The sequence below is a fragment of the Carcharodon carcharias genome, chromosome X (assembly GCF_017639515.1).
Source record: "Carcharodon carcharias isolate sCarCar2 chromosome X, sCarCar2.pri, whole genome shotgun sequence".
NCBI classification, from domain to species: domain Eukaryota; kingdom Metazoa; phylum Chordata; class Chondrichthyes; order Lamniformes; family Lamnidae; genus Carcharodon; species Carcharodon carcharias.
In genome coordinates, this window is record NC_054507.1 from 26,358,239 (window position 1) to 26,381,685 (window position 23,447).

General features: G+C 44.7%; 1 protein-coding gene across 3 annotated transcripts in view; it reads right to left on the reverse strand.

The window, feature by feature from the left end:
* Nucleotides 1-23,447, reverse strand: part of LOC121273212 (E3 ubiquitin-protein ligase NRDP1) — a 96,400-nt gene that overhangs the window by 20,414 nt on the left and 52,539 nt on the right. For all 3 annotated transcript variants that reach the window (XM_041180203.1, XM_041180204.1, XM_041180205.1), the window contains exons 4-14: nt 19,790-19,904; nt 19,231-19,293; nt 18,759-18,863; nt 15,445-15,600; nt 14,125-14,258; nt 11,098-11,185; nt 8,585-8,761; nt 5,636-5,853; nt 4,805-4,908; nt 2,650-2,819; nt 1,982-2,107 (exon numbers count right to left, since the gene is read on the reverse strand). In XM_041180203.1, coding sequence (XP_041036137.1) covers nt 1,982-2,107; nt 2,650-2,819; nt 4,805-4,908; nt 5,636-5,853; nt 8,585-8,761; nt 11,098-11,185; nt 14,125-14,258; nt 15,445-15,600; nt 18,759-18,863; nt 19,231-19,293; nt 19,790-19,904 — 1,456 coding nt within the window. The remainder of the gene's footprint in view (nt 1-1,981; nt 2,108-2,649; nt 2,820-4,804; nt 4,909-5,635; nt 5,854-8,584; nt 8,762-11,097; nt 11,186-14,124; nt 14,259-15,444; nt 15,601-18,758; nt 18,864-19,230; nt 19,294-19,789; nt 19,905-23,447) is intronic.

Below are 23,447 nucleotides of genomic sequence, written 5' to 3' on the forward strand. Positions count from 1 at the left end.
AACCTTCCAGAACTCACTTTAATTCTCCTCAGTATCCCAACTGTCCTCCAAGGTAAGATTCTATGGGGGTCCTTCCATTAGCTTTTTTTGGCTATACGACCATCCACTTTTTCTTTACAGACCTCGCAACTGTGGATGCCTCAGCTCCTTGCTCGGGTTGCTGGCAGATACCCAACTGCCTTATCACAGCTTTCCAAGCTAACTCTGCGGGCTGCTTTCAGCCACAAGGCTCTGTGAGGACCACTGTAGATTTCTGAAGAGTAAATCTTCCAGCTGCTTTTCTCTCAATCCAAACTGAGATAGAGCCCCATCTGCATTCCAGACAGAGAACGATGAAGTTAGTATTTTCTCTGTTTGAAGTGCAGGCCTAACTGACTAACATTCATTCTCTTTGTTTCCCCACTCAGTGAGCTTCAGCCTACACAAGGCCAATTCTGCAACTCCCCCTGTCTGTTCTCAAACTGAACTGCCTGCTTCTGTCAGCAAACACACACACATAAATTAAACAAAAGAGCCTTCTAACCAAGGCTCCACCCTGAATCACAATCTCTATGGCGACATGGCATGCTTTGCAATGGTTCAAACAGAAATGCAAATGAATTATTCTACCTTCAACACAACTCTTTGATTCTGAAACCCATATGAATAATTTCTATCTCTAATGGAGTTTTATGACCCTCTTTCCCAGAATTGCTAGCTTTTAGCTTCTTCTATGGAGCTAACGATAGACACCCTGGCTCTACCAAGAAGTCGTGAAATGGCTCATCTATTGTTCAGTGTTTACACTTCTAACTCTGACCTTGAAGATAAACATAGTTTAGCTTTTAACTATAATTAACTCAAAGCTTTTCTGAATTGCATCTACTTCAGGTTTGCTCATCAGTTTCTCAATCAGATGCCCCCATTTATCTACAGTTAAAACTTTAATTACTAAAACTAGAAGTTATATTCTAAAACGTATATGAATTATGAACCAGATTTTCACAACAGAATAGAGTTTAGATGTTAAGCACTCATCTGCTTGGTTGTAGGAAATGTATTTGGCTTTTTAAAAAAAAAAAGTGGAGTACCAAGGCACAGCACTATCTAGTGATGTGGTTCATGCTAGCAATTCACTTTGACACTCAGCCCAATCAAGCAATTCACATATTCCCTTATTCCTCCTGTTCCTTCAACCACTTGTCTAACCTATTCTTAAATGTTAACATGGTCTCTGATTCAATTGTTAACTCAGGTATTGCACATCAGTCCCACAACCTTCTGTACAAAAAAGTTTCTCCTGCTCTCCAGAAGTCGGCTGTGGCTCTGCAGTCGTACTCCCACACTGGGTCAAAATCCTAGAACTCTGTCCCTAACAGCACTGTGGGTGTACCCACACCACAGGGACTACAGCGGTTCAAGAAGGCAGCTCACCACTACCTTCTCAAGGGCAATTAGGGATGGGCAATAAATGCTGGCCTAGCCAGCGAAACCTACATCCCGTAAATGAATAGAAAAAGCACACCAGCCAGAAGGTAGTGGTTCAAGTCCCAGTCCAGAGATTTGAGCACATAACCAGGCTGACACTTTAGTGCAGCACTTAAGAGGGTGGGTGCTGCACTCTCAGAGGTGCTGTCTTTTTGATGAGATGTTAAACCAAAGCCCTGTCTTCCCACTGCTGTAAGGTATTGCATGGATATCAGGCAAGGTCACAATCCAGCTCAACTGATAGGCCTCCCTATAGACGAATATTCTACTGACATTTACCACCTAAACTCAAATGAAGAAGGGCCATTTAGGTTTGGCACCGAGGACAGTCAATGTCTGTGAAACACGTACATGTTAGACCTTTCAGGGGAGAAAATTCTGCCAGGGAATGAACATTCCAACTCTTGCCTATAGTAATCAACAAATAGATTTGTCTGCTCTTCAGCAGCACAAATTGTTACAATGGTCTACTTACAGGGGGTCTCAGCTCATTACTCTCATATTAGGTATGTACCTCTGTATACTTGCCGAGCTGCTCCAATGTCAGTTTCCACATTTCCTCAAGTTCTTCTTGGGATTTTTCTGTTGAAGTTGAAGCAAGCTGTTTTGCTTTTGGCTTCTTCCTTTTGACTTTCTTTTTCTGTTTCAACAAACAGGAAATAATCAAACAGCTGCATCAGGAGCAAAAAATTGGCACCAGATACCAAGTCTCTCATTTTTAATCCCTGCACCGCTTCTCACCATCCCTCCCTATCTCTGTAAACTCTTCCAGTCCCTACAGCCATGCGGTACCGAGGTAGATACAATGATTCTTGGCCTGTGCTGAATTTGCTGACCTCAGCTTACTGGTTAGAAAAATAAGCCAAATTTTCTGCATGGACTCTAGGTGAGGGCAGGACCAGGCTTGACTATAATGTCCCCTAGTCAAACAAACAGTCTGTCAATACCCACTGTCAAGGCTGCAGAATAATAACCATTTGGGTGAGGAATGAGGTTGGGAGGGGGTGGTTCTTAGCACATGTAGGCCCATTCTCCAGAAGAGGCTCTGCACCTTCAGGAAAGGAAATAAAACTTAAAGACTTGTACTGAAAGCTATAGCCATCAGTTTTAAAAAAACAATTTGGAAAAATGTGTAAATTATATAAAATGTAAAGCCCAATGTGTAAGCCAAACAAACATTACCTGCACAAAAAGGTTGTTTTGGCCTTTACAGAATTTCTCAATCATCCGGATGAAAAGATGGGTAGTTTCAATGAGGTCCTTCAGGAATGACTTGGGTTGCTTGGTTGCATCGTATTTTCGGAATAATGTTAAGAATAACTCCCGAAATTCCATAACATAGAAGATATTACCTGGAAATGGAACAAGACGTAGAATCATCAGTCAATTGGATATGCACATTTCAAAATGAAAATGCATGTCCTTTGATACACAAGCTTTTTACCATGCAACCCCTTTATGTAAATTATTTCCACCATTTTCCCGTAACCCTTGCAGCTCCAAGGAGAACAATTCCAGTTTCTCCAGTCTCTGCACATAACTAAAGTCCCTTGTCCTAAGCATTAACTCATGAACAATGTTAACTTGTTTGCTTAACTGGGAAAGGAATCTCCTCTTTACAAATTAAAAAGGATCAATGTCTTTTTTACTATTGAAGAAATTATCCTGACGAGGCCAAGGGTCCCTCTTATCGGACATTCTCCCTATACTAGGTGACCTCCTACCACACCACCATTAGTACAGCTGTTAAAAGCATGCAAGAGGGGCATCAATCCTTGTAAGGAACTGGCTAGTGTCATGTGGAACTTCCCAATAGTGGCACAGCTGAGATAAATAACAGCAAGGGAGTAAAGGGAAGGCAGGGGGCGCGGGGGGGGGGGAAGCATGTGGGGATAACCTGCAACTCAGTGATGATGCATGCTGGGGCGACCTTGCGAAACTAAAACAGAACAAATTTCCATTGAATCTTTATAAAGTAGAACTACTAATGTACAAAAAAGCACATTAATTCAAGACAAAATGTTACCACCTAGCACAATGGCTATTCTCCCAAAGGGTTTATGGCAACATGGTTTCTACATGACTTTTCTCCCCACACTATGACCTTCATCCACTGAAAAACTCTACCATCTCAGTAACCTGAGAGCATCATCATGTAGGAATCGAGATACATGTCACCAGTTTTAGTGCTAGCTGTGGCTCTGTGTATTGTACATGAAGCATTCTCAACTTGAAGGACTCACAGCTGAAGCAGGATGCCAAAAGATTTTGTGGAAGGACATTAACATTTTGTGATATTATTCACAGGCTGCACTAGGACTAAATTTATAACCTGGGTATCTGCCTTTAATCACCATCCAGCGAGTTCTGCTGGCAACTGTGAATACCGGGTGAGCACAGGGTTTAGCTGCAAAGACCCCCACGGGGGCACTCAGTAATGTCGAGCCAAGGACCATATTTCCAATCAGTGACTTTAAGGAGCTCCTGCAAATCCACTACAAAAAGTGATGAAAGCAGCCACATCAGGACTGGTAATACAAGTAGGGCTGGGACTAATAGCAGGATGAGGACCAGGTCTGCGAACTATTGGAGGCTCCAAAACCAGACAGGGCCCAGGAATGGAAGCATGCAACTTGTTGTTTTTCCTTAAGGGCTTTTTGTCCTTCTTACCATTTTTATCCCTCTCCCTCCATCTTTCCTGAAGGTCTTTGACTCCTGGCTGGAGTATGGTCCTACTGGCACCCACTGGTACTTGCCAAAGTGTCCATTACTCATGTGAACCTCAGCAGGGATTGCCAGTAGGCTCTTAGACTGCAGTTCGCATCACAAATAGACCCATGGACACTTCCAGCAGGGACAGCTGTATAGCAATCATGAACACGAGCCTTGATTTTTTTTTTTCTTTCCTTCCAAACCTACACCTTGACTGATATGATCTTGTGCTGCCCAGTTGCATTGCATGGGGCCTGGACTCCACTTGTTGTACTGGCAATAACAAACCACAAGACATGAAGCTTCACATAATGAGTTATGCAAAGAAGCAATCCAACTGCTGACAGTGTGTTACACATAAAGAGACACCAGCATATACCCCCTGAGCCACTCTAGCAACTGGATCAAGACAGATGCTGCAATGTGGGCAATACAATGGCTATTCCCTGGGCTAGGCTCACACATGAATAAAGGGCATGAAGCAGCAGAGACAGCCCATGAAGCCATAAGAAAGCAGAAGTTAACAGCTTGAGGGAGGGCAGCGTGGGTGGAGGGGTCAAACATTTGTATTCAAGTGCACCTTGCAAACTGGAATTTCATGGCATTTTTAAAAACAAAACCCTACATTTGATAACTCTGGAACTCTCTCTCAGATTTCCATCCTTAGAGTGGTCCATTTCATTGATTGTATTCAGCAGTTCTTGGTAAGCTTTCAGTGCTAGGTGCATTCTGAAAGAAAAGAAGAGTTGTTTTAGCTGTAATATAACTTACCAATTTTTTTTGGTTGCATATTAGATGATGTAACAGAGTATAACAAGACACAGATAATGAAGACAGATGTCTCACCAATTTCACCCTGGCAGTTACTGGGAGCGGGGAAAGATTTGGAGAAATTGCACTTTGGCACTAACGATTGAGGCAAAGACTTCCCATCACATAACTTACACCAGCAACTAGAACTTGCTCTGTATTTGAAGTTGTATTTTAAAAGGGATGGAAAGGCAGGTGATGATACAGTCAGAAAAACAGTTGTAATGTAGAGCCAAAAATAATTTGTTAAAGCTACCCCAATGGTTCAGTGAGTACAAGCTACTTGGTGCAGGTGCAGAATTGAGCCAAAGGCCCAAGAAAACCCTAGGTTGAATCTAGTCTGTGCTGAATTAACCAATATTAGGGCGGCACTAGAAACACAATAATTGCATGGATCAAAAAAACTAGGGTTTCCACTGTAACAATGTAACAGAGATCAGCCCAGGACTGTACCCCAGGAAAAGTAAATGAAAGGGGGATTAAACTGGGTGAGGAAAAATAAATGCAATATGATAAATGCAGCAGTGTGAAATCCGAGAGAAGCTAAGTGTGTCTGACATTTCATCTCTGCCCCACTCAAGTTAATAGAAATGGTTGATAAACCCAGCAGTCTCAGACTTCAACTGCTGGAATTAATCCACCATACCGTCTTGACCAGGAACTGGCCGCTGCCTTGTCAGTCAGCATCATCTCATAGTAGTTAGTGATATTGCGCTCCACAAAGTGAAATGCTCGAATGCTGACCGTCTCCGATACAAGTTCAGGGCGGAACCTGTACACCCGGTTGAACTCCATAAAGAATGGCATGGCCCAGAGGTAGTAGGTTTCATCAAACTGCTGCGCCTTCTCACGAATAAGGTTGTCCTACAAATGGAAAGAGCACATCCTTGATTTATAAAAAGTCTTCGTGTACACGTACAATTTCTGTTTAATTGCTTCCAGCCACATCATTTCAGTCGCTTCTACCTGTGACATCGCTATCAAGTCCCTCCAGTTTACCTCTCCAAGAAAGATGACACTGTGCTCTTTACCAGAGAGTTAGATGGCCTCTCCCAGCTCTCTCTTTGAGCAGCTGCCAGACTGCTTAGGTCTCAATAATAAGACCTATTAGATCAATGCCATTTCTTAAAATGCAAATCTTCTGGAAGAGGGAAGAGTACATTCCCTGCTCCTCAGGGTAGTGTCCTTTTTTTTTATTTATTCATGGATGCGGATGCTGCTGGCTTAGCCAGCATTTACTCCCCATCCCTAATTGTCCATTGGAGTGGTGGTGGTGAGCTGCCTTCTTGAACTGCTGCAGTCCATGTGGTGAAGGTACACCCATAGTGCTGTTAGGGAGTTCCAGGATTTTGACCCAGCAACAGTGAAGGAACGGCCGATATATTTCCAAATCAGGATGGTGAGTGGCTGGGAGGGGAACTTGCAGGTGGTGGTATTCCCACGTGTCTGCTGCCCTTGCTTTTCTAGATGGTAGAGGCTGTGGGTTTGAAAGGTGCTGTCTAAGGAGCCTTGGTGAGTTGCCGCAGTGCATTGCGTAGATGGAGTACACACTGCTGCCACTGTGCGTCAGTGGTGGAGGGAGTGAATGATTGTGGATGGGGTGCTAATCAAGCAGGCTGCTTTGTGCTGGACGGTATCGAGCTTCTTGAGTGTTGTTGGGGCTGCACTCATCCAAGCAAGTGCAGAGTATTCATCACACTCCTGACTTGTGCCTTGTAGATGGTGACAGACTTTGGGAGTCAGGTGGTGAGCTACTCTCTGCAGAATTCCCAGCCTCTGACCTGCTCTTGTAGCTACAGTTTTTATATGGCTAGTCCAGTTCAGTTTCTGGTCAATGGTAACCCCCAGGATGTTGCTAGTGGGGGATTCAGCGATGGTAATGCCATTGAACGTCAAAGGGTGATGGTTAGATTTCCTCTTTCTGGAGATGTTCATTGCCTGGCACTTAAGTGGCAACATTTGCGCCTCACATCAGCCCAAGCCTGGATATTGTCCAGGTCTTGCTGCATTTAGACGTGAACTGCTTCAGTATCTGAGGAGTCGCAAATGGTGCTGAATATTGTGCAATCATCAGCGAACATCCCCACTTCTGACCTTATGATGGAAGGAAGATCATTGATGAAGCCACTGAAGATGGTTGAGCCTAGGGCTCTATCCTGAGGAACACCTGCAGTGATGTCCTGGAACTGAGATGATTGACCTCCAACAACCACAACCATCTTCCTTTGTGCTAGATATGACTCCAACCAGCAGAGAATTTTCCCCCCCAATTCCCATTGACTCCAGTTTCACTAGGGTTCCTTGATGCCACACTCAGTGAAATGCTGCCTTGATATCAACGGTAGTCACTCTCACCTCACCTCTGGAGTTCAACCCTTTTGTCATTGCTTGAACCAAGGTTGTAATGAGCTCAGGAGCTGAGTGGCCCTGGCGGAACCCGAAGTGAGCATCAGTGATTAAGTTGTTGCTAAACAAATGCTGCTTGATAGCACTGTCCACGACTCCTTCCATCATTTCACTGATGATAGAAAGTAGACAGACGGAGCAGTAATTAGCCAGGTTGGATTTGTCCTGCTTTGTGTGTACAGGACACCTGGACAATTTTACATATAGCCGGGTAGATGCCAGTGTTGTAGCTGTACTGGAACGGCTTGGCTAGGGGCGCGTCCTGGACCCAACAATCTTCTGCTGCTTCATCAATGACCTTCCATAAGGTCAGAAGTGGGGATGTTCGCTGATGATTTCACAATGTTCAGTTCTATTCACAACTCCTCAGATATTGAAGCAGTGCCAATAAGCTACAAAACTCGGACAACATTCAGGCTTGGGCTCATGGGTGGCAGGTAACATCCATACCACACAATTGCCAGGCAATGATCATCTCCAACAAGAGAGAATCCATCCATCTCCCCATGACATTCAATGGCATTACCATCGGAAATGGGCTTGTCATATAAACATTGTGGCTACAAGAACAGGTCAGAGGCTGGGAATCCTGCGACGAGTAACTCACCTCCAGACTCCCGAAAACCTGTCCTCCATCTACTAAGGACTGTCAAAGAATACTACCCTTGCCTGGATGAATGCAGCTCCAACAACACTCAAGAAGCTCAACACCACCCAGGGAGAAGAAGCCCGCTTGATTGGCACCCCATCCGCCACCTTAAACATTCATTCCCTCCACCACTGATGTACACTGGCAGCAGTGTGTGCACCATCTTCAGGATGCACTGCAGCAACTCACCAAAGCTCCTTCAACAGCACCTCCCAAACCCACAACCTCTATCGCCTAGAGGGACAAGGGCAGCAGGCTCATTGGAACACTACAACTTGCAAGTTCCCCTCCAAGCCAGGCACCATCCTGACTTGGAACTAAATTACCTGTTCCTTCACTGCCACTGGATTAAAATCCTAGAATTCCCTTCCTAACAGCACTATGAGTGCATTTGCATCAGATGGACTGCAGCAGTTCAAGAAGGTGGCTCAAGGGTAATTAGGGATGGGCAGCAAATGCTGGCCTTGCCAACGAAGCCCTCTTCCCATAAAAGAATAAGAAAAGAAATGGTTCTCATGCTCCTTCACATCTCAAACATACCTTTACCACATACATGAGCCGGTTGTAACAGTTCTCCAAGAAATCAACACAGAATTCCTTCAGGAACAGCCGGACATTCAGAGCAGAGCGCCGTTTGCCCTCCACCTCTTTTGCTGCTTGTTTCCTTTTTGGCACTCTGTTAATCTTCTTGCCACTGTCATGGCTGTAATTTTTCAACTAAGAAAGTTTATGATTAGAATATTAAATGTTGAAACTGATTAAGCAGTCCAGTGAACATCTCCCACTCTAGTCTTACTTCAGCTCACATATTGTACCCCCACCTCTACTGTAATGAGCAAATGACCCAACACAATAAGATTGAGAGCATCATGGGGCAAACTATGTGGCCAATAATATATATATTTCCCATGATGCAGGTTCAGTAACTGGTGTATGTTGTTCCAATTTTACTTCCTTCTCCCAGATCTCTTTTATGCAAGTTTAGAAAGAGTGTATCACAGCTGAACCTGATCCTTACTTACTAGATATGTACGCTCTCCCTCTATCTAATAGGATTAGCAAAATAGTGATCGAGAGCAGGAATTCTGGCTGTATTTTCTTTTTCTCCATGGGCACTCCCTCCACCTCTACATAGAATAACTTGCATTTATGTAGTGCCTTTAATGTAGTAACAGGTTCCTTGCGCTTACATACACACATCCCAAGAGCAACGTGGCTAAGCCGGGCCTAGCCTAGCTAAAATCAGCTAAGTCAGCACAAACTGAGGATTGAGGCTGGGACCACTTGGTTGGTAGGCTCTGCATCACACAAGGTGATATGTTTCTCTATATGGCAGTTAAAAAAATCCATAAATGTAATGAATGTTTTGCTGGTTGGCATCTTAGAAATCCGCCATTGTATTCAGAGTGGCCAGAATAAGTTACTCAGAAATCATGAATAAAAAAGTGTGCAATAATTTCTTATTTGGTCAAGGGGTGGATGAAAAGTAAAAGCAAATCTAAGCAAGGCATCTGAGATTAAGATATCTTCAAATCAACCCACCTGGTGATGAAAGTTTGAAATCAAGTCAACACTGTGTGCCAGGACTCTGTAATCATATCTGAGCCAGACAGACAGTTCTGCAGTATTGCAGGACACTGTTGATGGATCGGCCAGCCTGGCTCACTGATGAAACCTGGAGGAGTATAGCCATTACTGGGGGCATGAATTCTTCACATTCAGCTCCAGATAACCAATTCCCTAAAAAGGGTGGTTCTGGCCAAATAAGTTTACTCATATTTTATGAAAGTTAGCTGCACGTTTTAGACTCCGGCAGTGCACACTGCACACCGGTAGGCCTGTGAGCCTCGGCTCTGCCAACCTATGTCCTGGGTGATCGTAAGTGGTCTGTCTCCCTATGGGGAGTGTATGCATTCAGTTTCTTACACAATTGGTGTCTGATTTCTGAGTAACTGGTTCTAGCAATTATGAATACAATGACAGATTTCTAAGATGTCAACCAGCAGTGGAACCAAAATATTCATTATATTTATGGATTTTTTAACTGCAATATAGAGAAACATATCACCTTGTGTGATGCAGAGCCTACCAACCAAGTGGTCCCAGCCTCAATCCTCAGTTTGTGCTGACTTAGCTGATTTTAGCTAGGCTAGGCCCGACTTAGCCACTTTGCTCTTGGGATGTGTGTATGTAAGCGCGTGGAACCTGTTACTACATTAAAGGCACTACATAAATGCAAGTTATTCTATGTAGAGGTGGAGGGAGTGCCCATGGAGAAAAGGAAAATACAGCCAGAATTCCTGTTCTCGATCACTATTTTGTTAATCCCATTAGATAGAGGGAGAGCGTACATATCTAGTAAGGATCAGGTTCAGCTGTGACACACTCTTTCGAAACTTACATAAAAGGGGTCTGGGGGGAGAAAATAAAATTGGAACAACATACACCAGTTACTGAACCTGCATCATGGGACATCCAATGATGCCATTTACTCTTTTTCATAAAACCAGCACATATTCCTAGGGAATAATATGATACAGCCAACTATCAAAGGAATTATTAAAATTATCAATAAATATTAACAACCACAAACATTATAAACACTATTAAATTCAGATTTTTCACATATAGTAATTCAATAATTTCTGAATCACAGTTTGAAATGGCCTACCAATAACACCTCAGATCGAGGCTACCACCTTTCATGCAAGAAAACAGGCACTTGCTTTAATTTAATTCATTCAGGTGGCGTGGCCATCGCTGGTAAGGCGAGCATTCATTGCCCATTTCTAATTGCCTTCAAGAAGGTGACAACTTTGATTTTAAATATTTGATACTGCGTGTGTTTTTTTGCAGGCTGATAATAATCAAGAATAAAGACAATGAAAGGCCTTACCCTGGAGTATTACTTCAAAATCTTCTGAAATATTAGTGTTAAGACATTGCTTAAGATGCTGCCTCTTATGCTACCTGAACTGGTTGGCATAGTTGCTAAGTGGGAGTGTATTAAACTGTATAATATAAACTTTAAAAACTGTAACACTTTCACTCACTTTGTGTACTCCCATGTGGCAAACAACATCTCTGTCTGCAATCGACTTCAAGCCTTGTATGAGGTATGTCCCACCAAAACGAGAATGCCTAAAACAAAGTACACACTTGGTAAACAAGACATCACAGTCTAAAAAAGACTTCCACTTCAGTACTTGTGCCCTTTTTTTGGATCAACAGTCTGTTTGCCTGGGCGCTAAATAAAATAGCAATGTTTGCTGGAATAGGATAGGTAGACACGAGTGATCTGATGCAAGTCCATACCCACAGGGAGGAAAGGGCAAGGGCAGAAGGAAGGCTGTTCATTTTCAGCCTGCTCTTGCATTCTTAATAGTAGCTGCTCATGCTGCAGCAGAGTAAGAATGGCACAGGGAGAAAATATTTTACAAAGAAAGTGAAGTATCAATTAATATTTCTATACAGAAGCCTTACATATAATAGAGTGAAGGCTCACTGTCTGATCCATCACTCCCCACCCCAACAACCCTGGTTGGGAAGGATGAAGTATAATCCACTTTGGATATCCATCACTTTGGATATCAAGGTCAGTGTGCTGGTCAACTAATTCATCAGAGGATGTGGTTGAGTTTGTTTTCTTTGCATCCCACAAGGCAAAATTCTGAAGTAGAAGGAAGTGTTTTGAATGGAAGGCGTCTCACCAGCAGTCAAAAATCCTAATACCTGAATGAGTGAATCGCTCTCAAAAGTTTACTCTGAAACAGTGCAATGGTACAAGAACACATTAAACGCAGTATCTAATCTTGCACTGCAAAAATCTTTTAACGTTACTCCTTCTAATATTTTGTCAGCTTGGTTAACAATCCTTCCCACAGGAGACTTCAAGAGAAAGACGTTTCCTAATATTTTATATTTCTAATCAATTCTGCTGCTTAGGTCTTAACATGTAGTAAGACCTATTCCCCTATCAGCCCTGTACTCACTGAACTACAGTGGCTTGTGGTCAAGCAACACCCTGACTTCAAATTTCTCGTCTATGTTTTCAAATGCCTCCATGCCCTCTCCCTTCCCTATCTCTGTAATCTTCTCCAGCCCCACAACCCGATCCATCTTGGCCGCCTCTGCAGGTCCCCAGCATCACAGATGCCAATCTTAAGCCAATTTGATTCACTCCACTGATATCAAGAAATGGCTGAAGGCACATGAAATTTCAAAGGCTATGGGGCCCTGACAACATTCCAACAATAATACTGACGTCTTGTGCTCCAGAACTAGCTGCGCCCCTAGCCAAGCTGTTCCATTACAGCCACAACACTGGCAGCTACCCAGCAATGTGGAACATTGCCCAGGTATGTCCTGTACAGAAGGCAGGTCAAATCCAAATCGACCAACTGCCGCCCCATCAATCTACTCTCGATCATCAGCAAAGTAATGGAAGGGGTCATCAACAATGCTATCAAGTGGCACTTGCTCAGTAATAACCTGCTCACTGACGCTTAGTTTGGGTTCCGCCAAGACCACTCAGCTCCTGACCTTATTACAGCCTTGGTCCAAACATGGACAAAAGAGCTAACTCCCGAGGTGAGATGAGAGTGATTGCCCTTGACATTGAGCCACATTTAACCGAGTGTGACATCAAGGAGTCCTAGCAAAACTGGAGTCAATGGGAATAAGGGGGGAAAACTCTCCACTGGTTGGAGCCATACCTAGCGCAAAAGAAAATGGTTGCAGTTGTTGGAGGTCAATCATTTCAGTCCTGAGACATCATTGCAGGAGTTCCTCAGGGTAGTGTCCTTGGCCCAATCATATTCAGCTGCTTCATCAATCACTTTCTCTCCATCATAAGGTCCGAAGGGAGATGTTCACTGATGATTGCACAATGTTCAGCACCATTCGCGATTCCTCAGATACTGAAGCAGTCTGTGTCCAAATGCAACAAGACCTGGGCAATACTTAGTATTGGGCTGATAAGTGGCAAGTAACATTCACGCCACACAAGTGCCAGCAATGACCATCTCCAACAAGAGAATCTAATCATCTCCCCTTGACATTCAATGGCATTACCATTGCTAAATCCCCCACTATCAACATCCTGAGGATTATCATTGACTAGAAACTGAACTGGGCCAGCCATATAAATACTGTGACTACAAGATCTGGTCAGAGGCTGGGAATCCTGTGGCAGGTAACTCATCCCCTGACTCCCCAAAGCCTGTCCACGATTTACAAGGCACAAGTCAGGAGTGTGATGGAATACTCTCCACTTGCCTGGATGAGTGCAGCTCCAACAACATTCAAGAAGCTCAACACCATCCAGGAAAAGTAGCCCATTTGATTGGCACCCCATCCATCACCTTAAACATTCGCTCTCTCCACCAGTGACGAACAGTAGCAGCCGTGTGTACTATCTACAAGATGCAGTGCAGCAACTCACTAAGGCTCCTTTGACAGCACCTTCCAAACCCACGACCTCTACCACCTAGAAGGACAAGGACAGCTGACACATGGGAACACCACCACCTGGAAGTTCCCCTCCAAGTCACACACCATCTTGACTTGGAAATATATTGCCATTCCTTCACTGTCGCTGGGTCAAAATCCTGGATGTCCCTCCCTAACAGCATTGTGGGTGTACCTACACCACATGGACTTCAGTGGTTCAAGAAGGCAGCTCACCACCATCTTCTCAATGGCAATCAGCGATGGGCAACAAATGCTGGCCTAGACAGCTACATCCACATCCCAGGAACAAATAAAAAAAAACCTTCGACATATCTGTGGTCCTCTAATTCTGGCCACTTGTGCATCTCCAACTGTAATTGCTCTACCGTTGGTGGCCATGCCTTTGGTTGCCTAGGTCCCAGGCACTGAAATACCATCCCCTACACACCACTACCTCGCTTTCCATGCTTCTAGCACTTCAAGGGGACGCAGGTAAGGATCAGGACCAAAATATGGTGGTACCAATTCTCCAACCCATGCTCCCTTCGAATCAAGCTTGGTAGCCTGCTCTGAGGAAAGGGCCCTCTGCTTCACAAAACCTCAAATATTTCACCCGTCTCAATTCTCACCTGGTCCCTCTTTCAAAAGTTCTTTTCTTCTTCGCAGCCAGCTCTCTCTGCTTTAAGATTTCAAGCTCTCTGGACTCATTCTCTTTCTCCTTCACAGTTTTCGCTTGCCCTGTAGTAGCGAGTTGGTCAGGTTTCTATAGGACAAATTCCCAAATTATTGCTCTGTTCAAAATCTTCTCACTCCATTTGCCAAAATTGAACAGTGACAGAGAAAGTCTTTACTTTTTCTTTTCAAGGACATGTTTGTTGCGCTTGTGCGTCACTCTTAAAATGGTGATTTTTGTGCTGGTAACTCAGTTAGTACATGCACAACCAACAAAGCACAGAGCCACAAAAGGCAGGTTCCTAGACTCAATGCTTGACCTGCACCAACCTCAGAAAGGGCAGTGGACGGATACTACAATTGGCCTCTGTAGCTTAACAGGATTCAATGATGATGAAAATACAAAAACAAATCAAATTAAAAAGTATTCTTTCTTAGCATCACATAGCAACCTGCTTCCAGACCTTTGCTAATGCCACTGGGAGATACTTAAGAGCAGCTTAGGGCAATTCTCTCCTTACAGAGGTACACAAAGAAGGAAATACTTGCATTTATATAGTGCTTTTCATGACCTGAAGAGGTCCCAAAGTGCTTTTTAACTAATTAAGCACATTTGAAGTGCAGTCACTGTTGTAATGTAGAAAACACAACAGGTTATTTGCACAAAACAAGGTCCCAAAAACAACAATGTGATAATGAGCAGATCATCTGTTTTTGTGATGTTGATTGAGGGATAAATATTGGACAGGACACCAGGGATAGCTCTCCTGTTCTTCTTTGAAATGATGTCATGGGATCCTTGGCATCCACCTGAGAGGACAGACAGGTCTCAATTTAACATTCAATCTCAAAGATGCACCCTTCCACAGTGTGGCGCTACCTCAGTACTCTCACTGGAATGTCAGCCTTAATTTTTGTGCTCAAGTCTTTGTAGTGGGACTTGAACCCGCAAACTTCTGACTCTATTTCTTACAACAGCACCACTCAAATCAGGAGTGGGCATCATTCCATTGCACACTGGTATAGGAGAGCTCTTCTGATTGAAGCCAAAACTGCATTCTCACTAATCAGATTCCATTTCTCCTCACCGACCACCTACACCGTACATGATAAGCTTGGCCTAAATAGCCAAGTGGTTATGGTACTGGGCTTGTAACCCCAAGATCAAGAGTTCAAATCTCACAATGGCAAACTATGAAACAATGTAACTTCATCTGAAACAGATGGAAACATGTTTGTACTCGAAAGAGTTACACCGTACATGATCCAGCACTAACCTGATCTCTGAACATGAGGGAGATTATTTCCAATATGTGCATGGCCCACTGTTGCTCCTCCTGGGAAGTAGCTAGAAACTTAATCAGATCATCCATCCCACTCATGTGCATCGCCCATAAGACCTTGTCGTGTACATTGGCATCATCATCAATATTCTGCATGGAAAATAAAAATGGACATAAACAATAGAAAATAGTTACAAAATTACACTCAAGAAGTAAAATATAATCAAGATGTTGTGATACTTAAGGGAGCTTGCTTGCCAAATTGCATGAATGGTCATTTTTTTTTAAATTAAAGTGTGTTCAGCCATTTTTATCTATCTCCTATTAACACAGAAGTACTGGCCACAAAACAAACACAAAAACTGCTGGAAACACTCAGCAGATCAGGCAGCATCTATCGAGAGAACAGAGTTAACATTTCAGGTCGAGACGACCTCTCATCAGAACTGTTCACAGTATTTCGCTTTTGTATTGTTGTAGTAATGGCTGTGATCTTCGAGCCTGTCACCTGCCTATACACTCAGCCTCAGTGTAGAGAACAATCTGGGACATGCAGACCAGGAAGGTTTGATGCTAGGAGTGGGTTATTTTGGGAGCAGCAGAAAAAAAAAGGAGAAAATCAGTCTAGGTTCCTGCTCTGGTCACTAGCCACTGATCCTAGCTGGAAAGTGCATATGTATGAGGACAGGATTCAACTTGACTGATTGCTCACTCAGTTCCTCCTCTGAGGCTCACACATGAAGTTATGGTGAGCCTTTATTGAACACTGGTTTGGTCTCATCTGGAGTATTGTGCCCAATTCTGGGGACCACGCTTTAGGAAGAATGTTAGAGAGAGTGCAGAAAAGATTTACACGAATTATTCCAAGAATGAGGGACTTCAATTACATGGATAGATTGGAGAATCTGGGGTTGTTCTCCTTTGTGAAGGGACGGTTGAGAGGAGATTTGGTAGAGACGTTCAAAATTATGATCAGGCTGGTCAGAGTAGATGGGAGAAACCACCCCCATTATCGGAAAGGTTGAGAACCAGAGGGCACCGATTTAAGGAGAATTGCAAATGAAGCAAAAGCAACATAAAGAAAAATGTCTTTTTTACACAGAGAGCAGTTAGGATCTGGAATTCACTATCCGAGAGAATTATTCAGGATAGAATTAATAGTCACTCTGAAAAACGTGGATTGATTCGGAAGACTCAGCATGGATTTGTTAAAGGAAAATCATGTCTAACTAACTTGCTGGAGTTTTTTGAAGAGGTAACGGAGATGGTTGATGAGGGAAAGGCCATTGATGTGGTGTATGTGGACTTCCAAAAGGCATTCGATACAGTGCCACACAACAGATTCGTGAGGAAAGTTATAGCTCATGGAATAAAATGGACATCAACAACGTGGATACAAAATTGGCTGAGGGATAGGAAACAAAGAGTAATCGTTAATGGGTATTTTTTGAGCTGGAAGAAGGTTTGTAGTGGAGTTCCCCAGGGGTCAGTACTGGGACCCTTGCTTTTCCTGACGTATATAAATTATCCATATTTTGGTGTGCAAGGGACAATTTCAAAGTTTGTGGACAACACAAACTTTGGGAGAATTGTAAACTGTGAGGAGGACAGTGCAGAACTTCAAAAGGACATTGACACATTAGTGGAGTGGGCGGATAGGTGACAGATGAAGTTCAGTGCGGAGAAGTGTGAGGTGATACACTTTGGTACAAAGAACATGGAAAGACAGTATAAAATAAAGGATACTATTCTAAAGGATGTGCAGGAGCAGAAAGACCTGGGTGTATATGTACATAAGTCATTAAAGGTGACAGGACAGGTAGAGGGAGCTGTCTCTAAACATCACAGTATTCTAGGCTTCATTAATAGGGGCACAGAGTACAAGTGCAGGGAGGTTATGATGAACTTATGTAAGACACTCGGTTAGACCTCAGCTGGAGTATTGTGCACAGTTATGGGCGCCACACTATAGGAAGGATGTGAACGCATTGGAGACAGTGCAGAAGAGGTTTATGGTTCCAGGGATGAGACACTTCAGTTATGAGGAACGATTGGAGAAGTTGGGACTGTTTTCCTTGGAGAGGAGGAGGCTAAGAGGAGACTTGACAGAAGTTTTCAAAATAATGAGGGGCCGGGACAGAATAGATAGGGAGAAAATGTTTCTGCTTGCAAACGGATTGGTAACCAGAGGGCACAGTTTTAAAATGTTTTGCAAAAGAAGCAAATGTGAGGTGAGAAAAAACTTTTTCACACAGCGAGTGGTTACGGTTTGGAATGCACTGCCTGAAGTGTGGTGGAGGCAGGCTCAGTCAAGGCATTCAAGAGGGCATTGGATGATTACTTAAATAGAAACAATGTGCAGGAGTATGGGGGAAAGGCAGGAGATTGGCTCTAAGCTAAAATGCTCAGAGAGCCGGTGCAGACACGATGGCCTCCTTCAACACTAACAATTCTGTGATGGAGGCAGGTTCAATTGGGGCTTTCAAAAGGGAACCGATTACTTGAGGAGAAAAAATTTGTTGGGTTGCAGGGAAAAGGGCTGGGGAGTGGGACCAGCTGAGTTGATGCTGGAGAGAGCCGGCACAGACATGATGGGCCAAATAGCCTCCTTCTGTGTCAATGATTCTATGAAGGATGGCTACTTGGGTGAGGTGACAGTTTCCAGCACATGGAACCAAACTCCATTGACTGCAGAAGAGGAAGGGAAAGAATTTATTGAAGGTTTTATTTTTGATGAGTAAACCTTTCAACAATTTTATCATTGTTTTTGAGCAACTTAACTCTTCATCAGAGTTTAATATTGACCTTACAACTTGTGACTAAACAAGATACAGAACAGATAAATCAGCAAGTTTGTGAAAGTTCAGTGACGTGAATATTGTACTTCTCACTTCAGTTGGATCTTGGGATTAGAGACTTAATACAATTCAGGAATTTCCAATGAAACAAACGCGGGACTAGCTTCATATCACAATCTCAGGAGAAACCTGTCATATTACTTCATCACCAAAAATGTTGAAAAAACTATACACTACGGTGCACTATCATTTTCAGCTGAGGATTGTTACTCCCATTTGAGATGCTCCCAATATACACCCAAGACCTGTCAGTCATCTTATAGATCTGTGCTACTTTTAATCATTTTCCTGACCTAACCAGGGGCAAACTAGTAGGAATTCATCTGGAACACTAACATTTCATGCAAAAAGAGCAACTGCACAATTAAGCAGATTAGGTGCATAATGGAAATGAAAAAAAAACAAAGGGTCTTGAAGGCTATTGGCTAGAGATAATTTATCACAACAGACCTTCTTCTCTTCCTCAGGATCATAGGGTACATGCAGAACATTTCGAACCAGCAACAGGATCCTTTCAATCAGTAGATTATCTTCCTCCTGCCTCTGCTCCCAATCCTGTTACAGAAACATTGTGCATTAATTGGGGAGAAAACCTCACAACTTTGCGTGCAACCCTTGTAGCAGCATTTCTTTGACAGCAGATAACCACTTCAATCCTGTCCTCAACGGACATCCACATGTAGTTTCCAGCAAGGGGAAAGTAATCAGCAGCAGAAACTTGTGGCCAGATTTCCCCTCTTCCCCTAGCCCAGGGAGATTGAGGTCAATTATAGAAACTCGAGTGTTGTGCTGCCTGAGATCACCAAGCTCTGCACCAACCAAAAAAAACTGTATGGTTGAGGAGCACAGCAGCTGGTGTTTTTAACCACTGAGCTATCCCAGGTCAGTTTTTCTTTTTAAATAAAACTGCATTTTCACTTACCAGCTGCAAAAGATCATAGAGTTTTTCACTGAGCACTCCAAACACCTTTTCATCTGCAAAAGCCTACAACATAAAGACAGTGGTTTAATTAGACTGAACATTTGGAGTGCTTAAAAAAAAGTGCAATTAATTGGGTACAAGCTACAAATCATTCTAGATCTCAATACTAAATAATCCTACTGGAAGTCATTGCATTTCCCAATAAAGTGACTTTTTAATTTCTGACAAGTTAGGTATCCCCCCAACCAACCAGGTGCTCCACCCCTTTAGGTCACTCTGAAAGGGTCTGGCTGATGGTTTGTGATTGTCTGCTAAGTGATGCTCAAGATAAGTATACATCAGGGTGACTTGTCCTTCCAACTGCCCAGTGAGGCAGCACCAAACCTCCAACCATTTTGTCCCCCCCCGCCACCCCCCGAAAACACAGCTGAGCTCAGCAATTCACCCGAATGTGCTTGGTGGACACAAACCTGCCTCCTCCCTCTACGTGGTACATCACACTATAGCTATCCCACCATGTCACCAAGACTGGCCTTCCTTCCATTCTTTATGTACTTGCCTCTTTGTACCCCTGCAGATACGAAACCGTTTGCATAAAGTGATGTCTGAAGGTAGGGTTGTCAGGAACCTTCCCAAAACACAGAAGTGCTGGCTGTGTTAGATTAACCAACAATCTAAAAATAAATGAAAGACAATTATTAAAATTGGTATATTCTGTTAGCTCTCCATTCAAAACTCCTCTGTCAACAGTGTTGGAGGGCTTTCATGTTAATTGCGTCCACATCTGATGTTTGCCCGCAACCCCCACCATCACCTTTTCAATGGGATATTCCTGTTAATGTGACAGTTCTGGGTGCTGCAGCTCCAAGCTCTGGCCACCAGAGGGAAGGCCTAGACCGTCAAACTCCCCTGGCAGCCAGTAAAGATAGGGCACACACCTAAGGGTTTAGACTAAGGCCCAGATTTTTGCCTCGACAAAGAGCCTCTCCATCGTGGCGAAAATCCCAGAAATGGCCGAAATTTCTAAGTCCTGTCCCCAAACCGGGCATTTCCCATCTTTGCAGGGGTGGGACTTGAGTCGGGCCGGGGTTCACACATGTATGATTCATGGAGGCAGCTGCCTATTTAAATAATCAGCTTCCTCCACTGAATTGGGATTTTGGAGGAACAGGAGCGTGAAATCCAGTGTGTGCAAATTAGAACAGGTAAGAGGAGGTCTGAACTTAGTGGATTCTGATGGATAGCCTTTGGAGAGGTAAGGTACCCCTTTGGATTGGGTTCCAGGAAACCTTTGGGAGAGATAAGGCACCCTTTGGAATTGTTAAAAGTGAACATTATTATGCACAAACTCATTGGAACTGTCCAGCTGTCCAGGAAATGTTAAGGAGCTACCCAGCTGTCAAGGCTATCCAGGAAGTGTCAAAACGGTCAAGGAGCCGTCCAAGGATACTAGGTGAGTTGGCAAAGGCTGGTGGCACAGGTTGGCATAAGGGGCCATGGGGTAGGTGGTGGGCATCGGTTGGCATGGATTGGGCATAGGGAGTGTGTGTATGTGTGTGGGGGGGGAGGGGCCTGGAGGAATGTTTTTTGTTTAATTATTTTTTATTTAAACACAGTGCTGGGGCACAGAGGCAGGCCTTGTGCCCAGCCCGCTTCCCCGCCCAGCAGCCTGCAGATTCATTCTTTGTTCTGGGGTTACCTGCCCCAGCTCCTGTTTCAGCCCCACCCCCACCACCGTCGGAATGTTGAAAATGAGGTTCCGGTGCCTGGGCCGGTCTGGTGGAGCCCTGCAATATAATCCACAGAGAGTGTCGCACATCGTCGTTGCCTGCTGTGCCCTTCACAACCTGGCGTAGCAACGGGGAGAGGAGCTGGCTGAGGAGGAGATAGAGGGGCTGCACATATCTCCTCCAATGATGAGGACATCAACAGGAATGAGGGTGAAGAGGTCCTCGAAGGCAAGGATGATGGCGATGAGATCATCGTACTGGCCTGTCAAAGCAGGCACGCTCAGGAGGCTCTCATAGCTGCTAGATTCGTGGAGGATGATGATGACATGCAATGAGACACCATAGATCCTCACGTGGCATCTGTGAATGTTTGACTCCTGTTTGGCTGATGGCAGCGCACATACTCTCTGTGATAACGTTCCTGTCATGCAGCGGATGCCCATAGTCCCTACATTCCAGGAGGATGATGATGACATGCAGTGGGGACACTCCATAGTTCCTCACATAGCTTATGTGAATGTCTGACTCCTGTCTGGTCAATGGCACCTCACTTGTGCTCTGTGAACAGGGTCATATCATGGAGATGCAACGGAGAAACTAACTTCTCCTGATCCCATGGCATCCTTTGTGAGCTGAACCCTTCAGGACCACGCTGTCACTGGACACAGATGCTGATGAGATGGGGAGGCCAGCCGTACTTCGAAGGTGCTGGGAGCTCACAGAGAGAACGACAGAACTGTGTGCCACCGGCCGAGGACATTCTGGCAGCAATGATAAGCCCCATCAAGGTGCAGGCATGACTGATGTGACCAGTGATAGTGAAGGCACATCATCAGTGTGCTAGGAAGGTTGCACAAAGCACAGGGAAGTAACCCCGAACTGAGACACCTGCCTTTATCTTGTGCAGGGACTAAGGTTTCACATCTGAGTGACATGAACACTGCTCATCAGGACAAGGAGCCATAGGCAAGGAGACATTCTTCAGAGTTTATTAACAAAGTTAACATTATGTACAAGTGATTAACACCCGTACCCAGGCTGTGCAACTACATCTTTTTAATCTTCCTAACCCTGCCACTATGTCTTGGTGCTCCCCAGACATCCACAGTGGAGGTGGAGGCACCCTGCTGACTACGACGCCCTGTCTGTGATGACCTAGCCGGGCGTCCTGTGGAGGGCCAAGACCTGGAGGACCCCGGCCTGCTTTCGGGGTCCTGATATGTGGCAGTGGCACCCTCCTCAGCCTGTGGAGCTGGATTTGTTGGGGTCACAGGAAGAGGGGACTCGGATGGGCCAGGCAGTCCCAGAGTCACCTGGGTGGATGGCCTTGGGGTATGCTCCTCCCTATGGGTACCTGAGGGCCTCTGGCTGACTCCTTGAGGAGAAGGGGAAGCTGGAGTGACACTGTTGGAGGCCAACTATGGCATCAGTGATGGAGTTCAGCCTGCGCAGCAGTGCAGGAGTGACGTCCTGGACCAAGGTCTCCATGGCAGCCACCATCCTACCAGTGTTGACCTCGGTACATTGGCATGCCGGCACTATCACTTCAGACTGAAGACAGACAGACTCCTCCAACGTGCTTTGCAATCTGAGGAGTGCAGCGGACATCCCTTCCTGATGTTCCCGAGCTTGTCTTTGCAGCTCCTGCAGCTGAGGTATGACCAAGGCCAGAGGCTCTTCATCTGACTCGGACTCAACAGATTTCTGGTTGCCAGGAGTCCTCCGAGTGCCAGAAACCTGGGAAGTCCCTGCCGCTGCCTGCTGCAGATCAGATAGTGCGATATGTTCACCAGAACGTGACCCAGAGGCTACTCTAAAGCTTTGTCCCACCGAGGTGTGTGTCTCTGCTCTGTGATGGGTCTTCAATGACTATTTCAGCAGATTCCTCTTCTGAGGTGTCTTCAGGGCTCGAGTCAAGGACCTGGGCCATTGACTCCGTCAGCTGTTTCCCAGACGTGCCTGCGAAAGCAAGGAGAGATAATTAGTGCAAGGCAGTGGCCTGTGAAACAGGACACATCACTCACAGGGTGGTTGTCTGATGGATGTTGCACTGCTGGGCCCTCACTTGGTTGTGAACCGCCGACCTCATTGTCAGCACATGAACGGTCCAGATCGTCACCGGCCAGCTGGATGGCTTTGTTTTCAAAGTCAGTGGGGACCTTGATTTCAGGCATTCCTCCACCAGTCTCCCTCTTGTTGTGTGCCAGCTTGTCCTGCATGAATAGAGATGGAGAGAGTGTAAGCAGCATGCCTGCCAGGCCAGATGATAAGTATGCCTGGCATGTGTGGGTGGTGAGTGGTGCCATGGATGGGATGAGGATAATGAAAGTGTGTGTGAGAGAGATGAATGGTGATGTCCTTGAACTGGCAGTGAGATGGATTCCTGTGAACATGTGATGGGTAAGTTGAGAGTGATGAGAAGTGTGACTTACCCTGGCGGAACGGAGGAGATCGTTCATCCTCTTGCGGCACTGGGTGGCTGTCCTC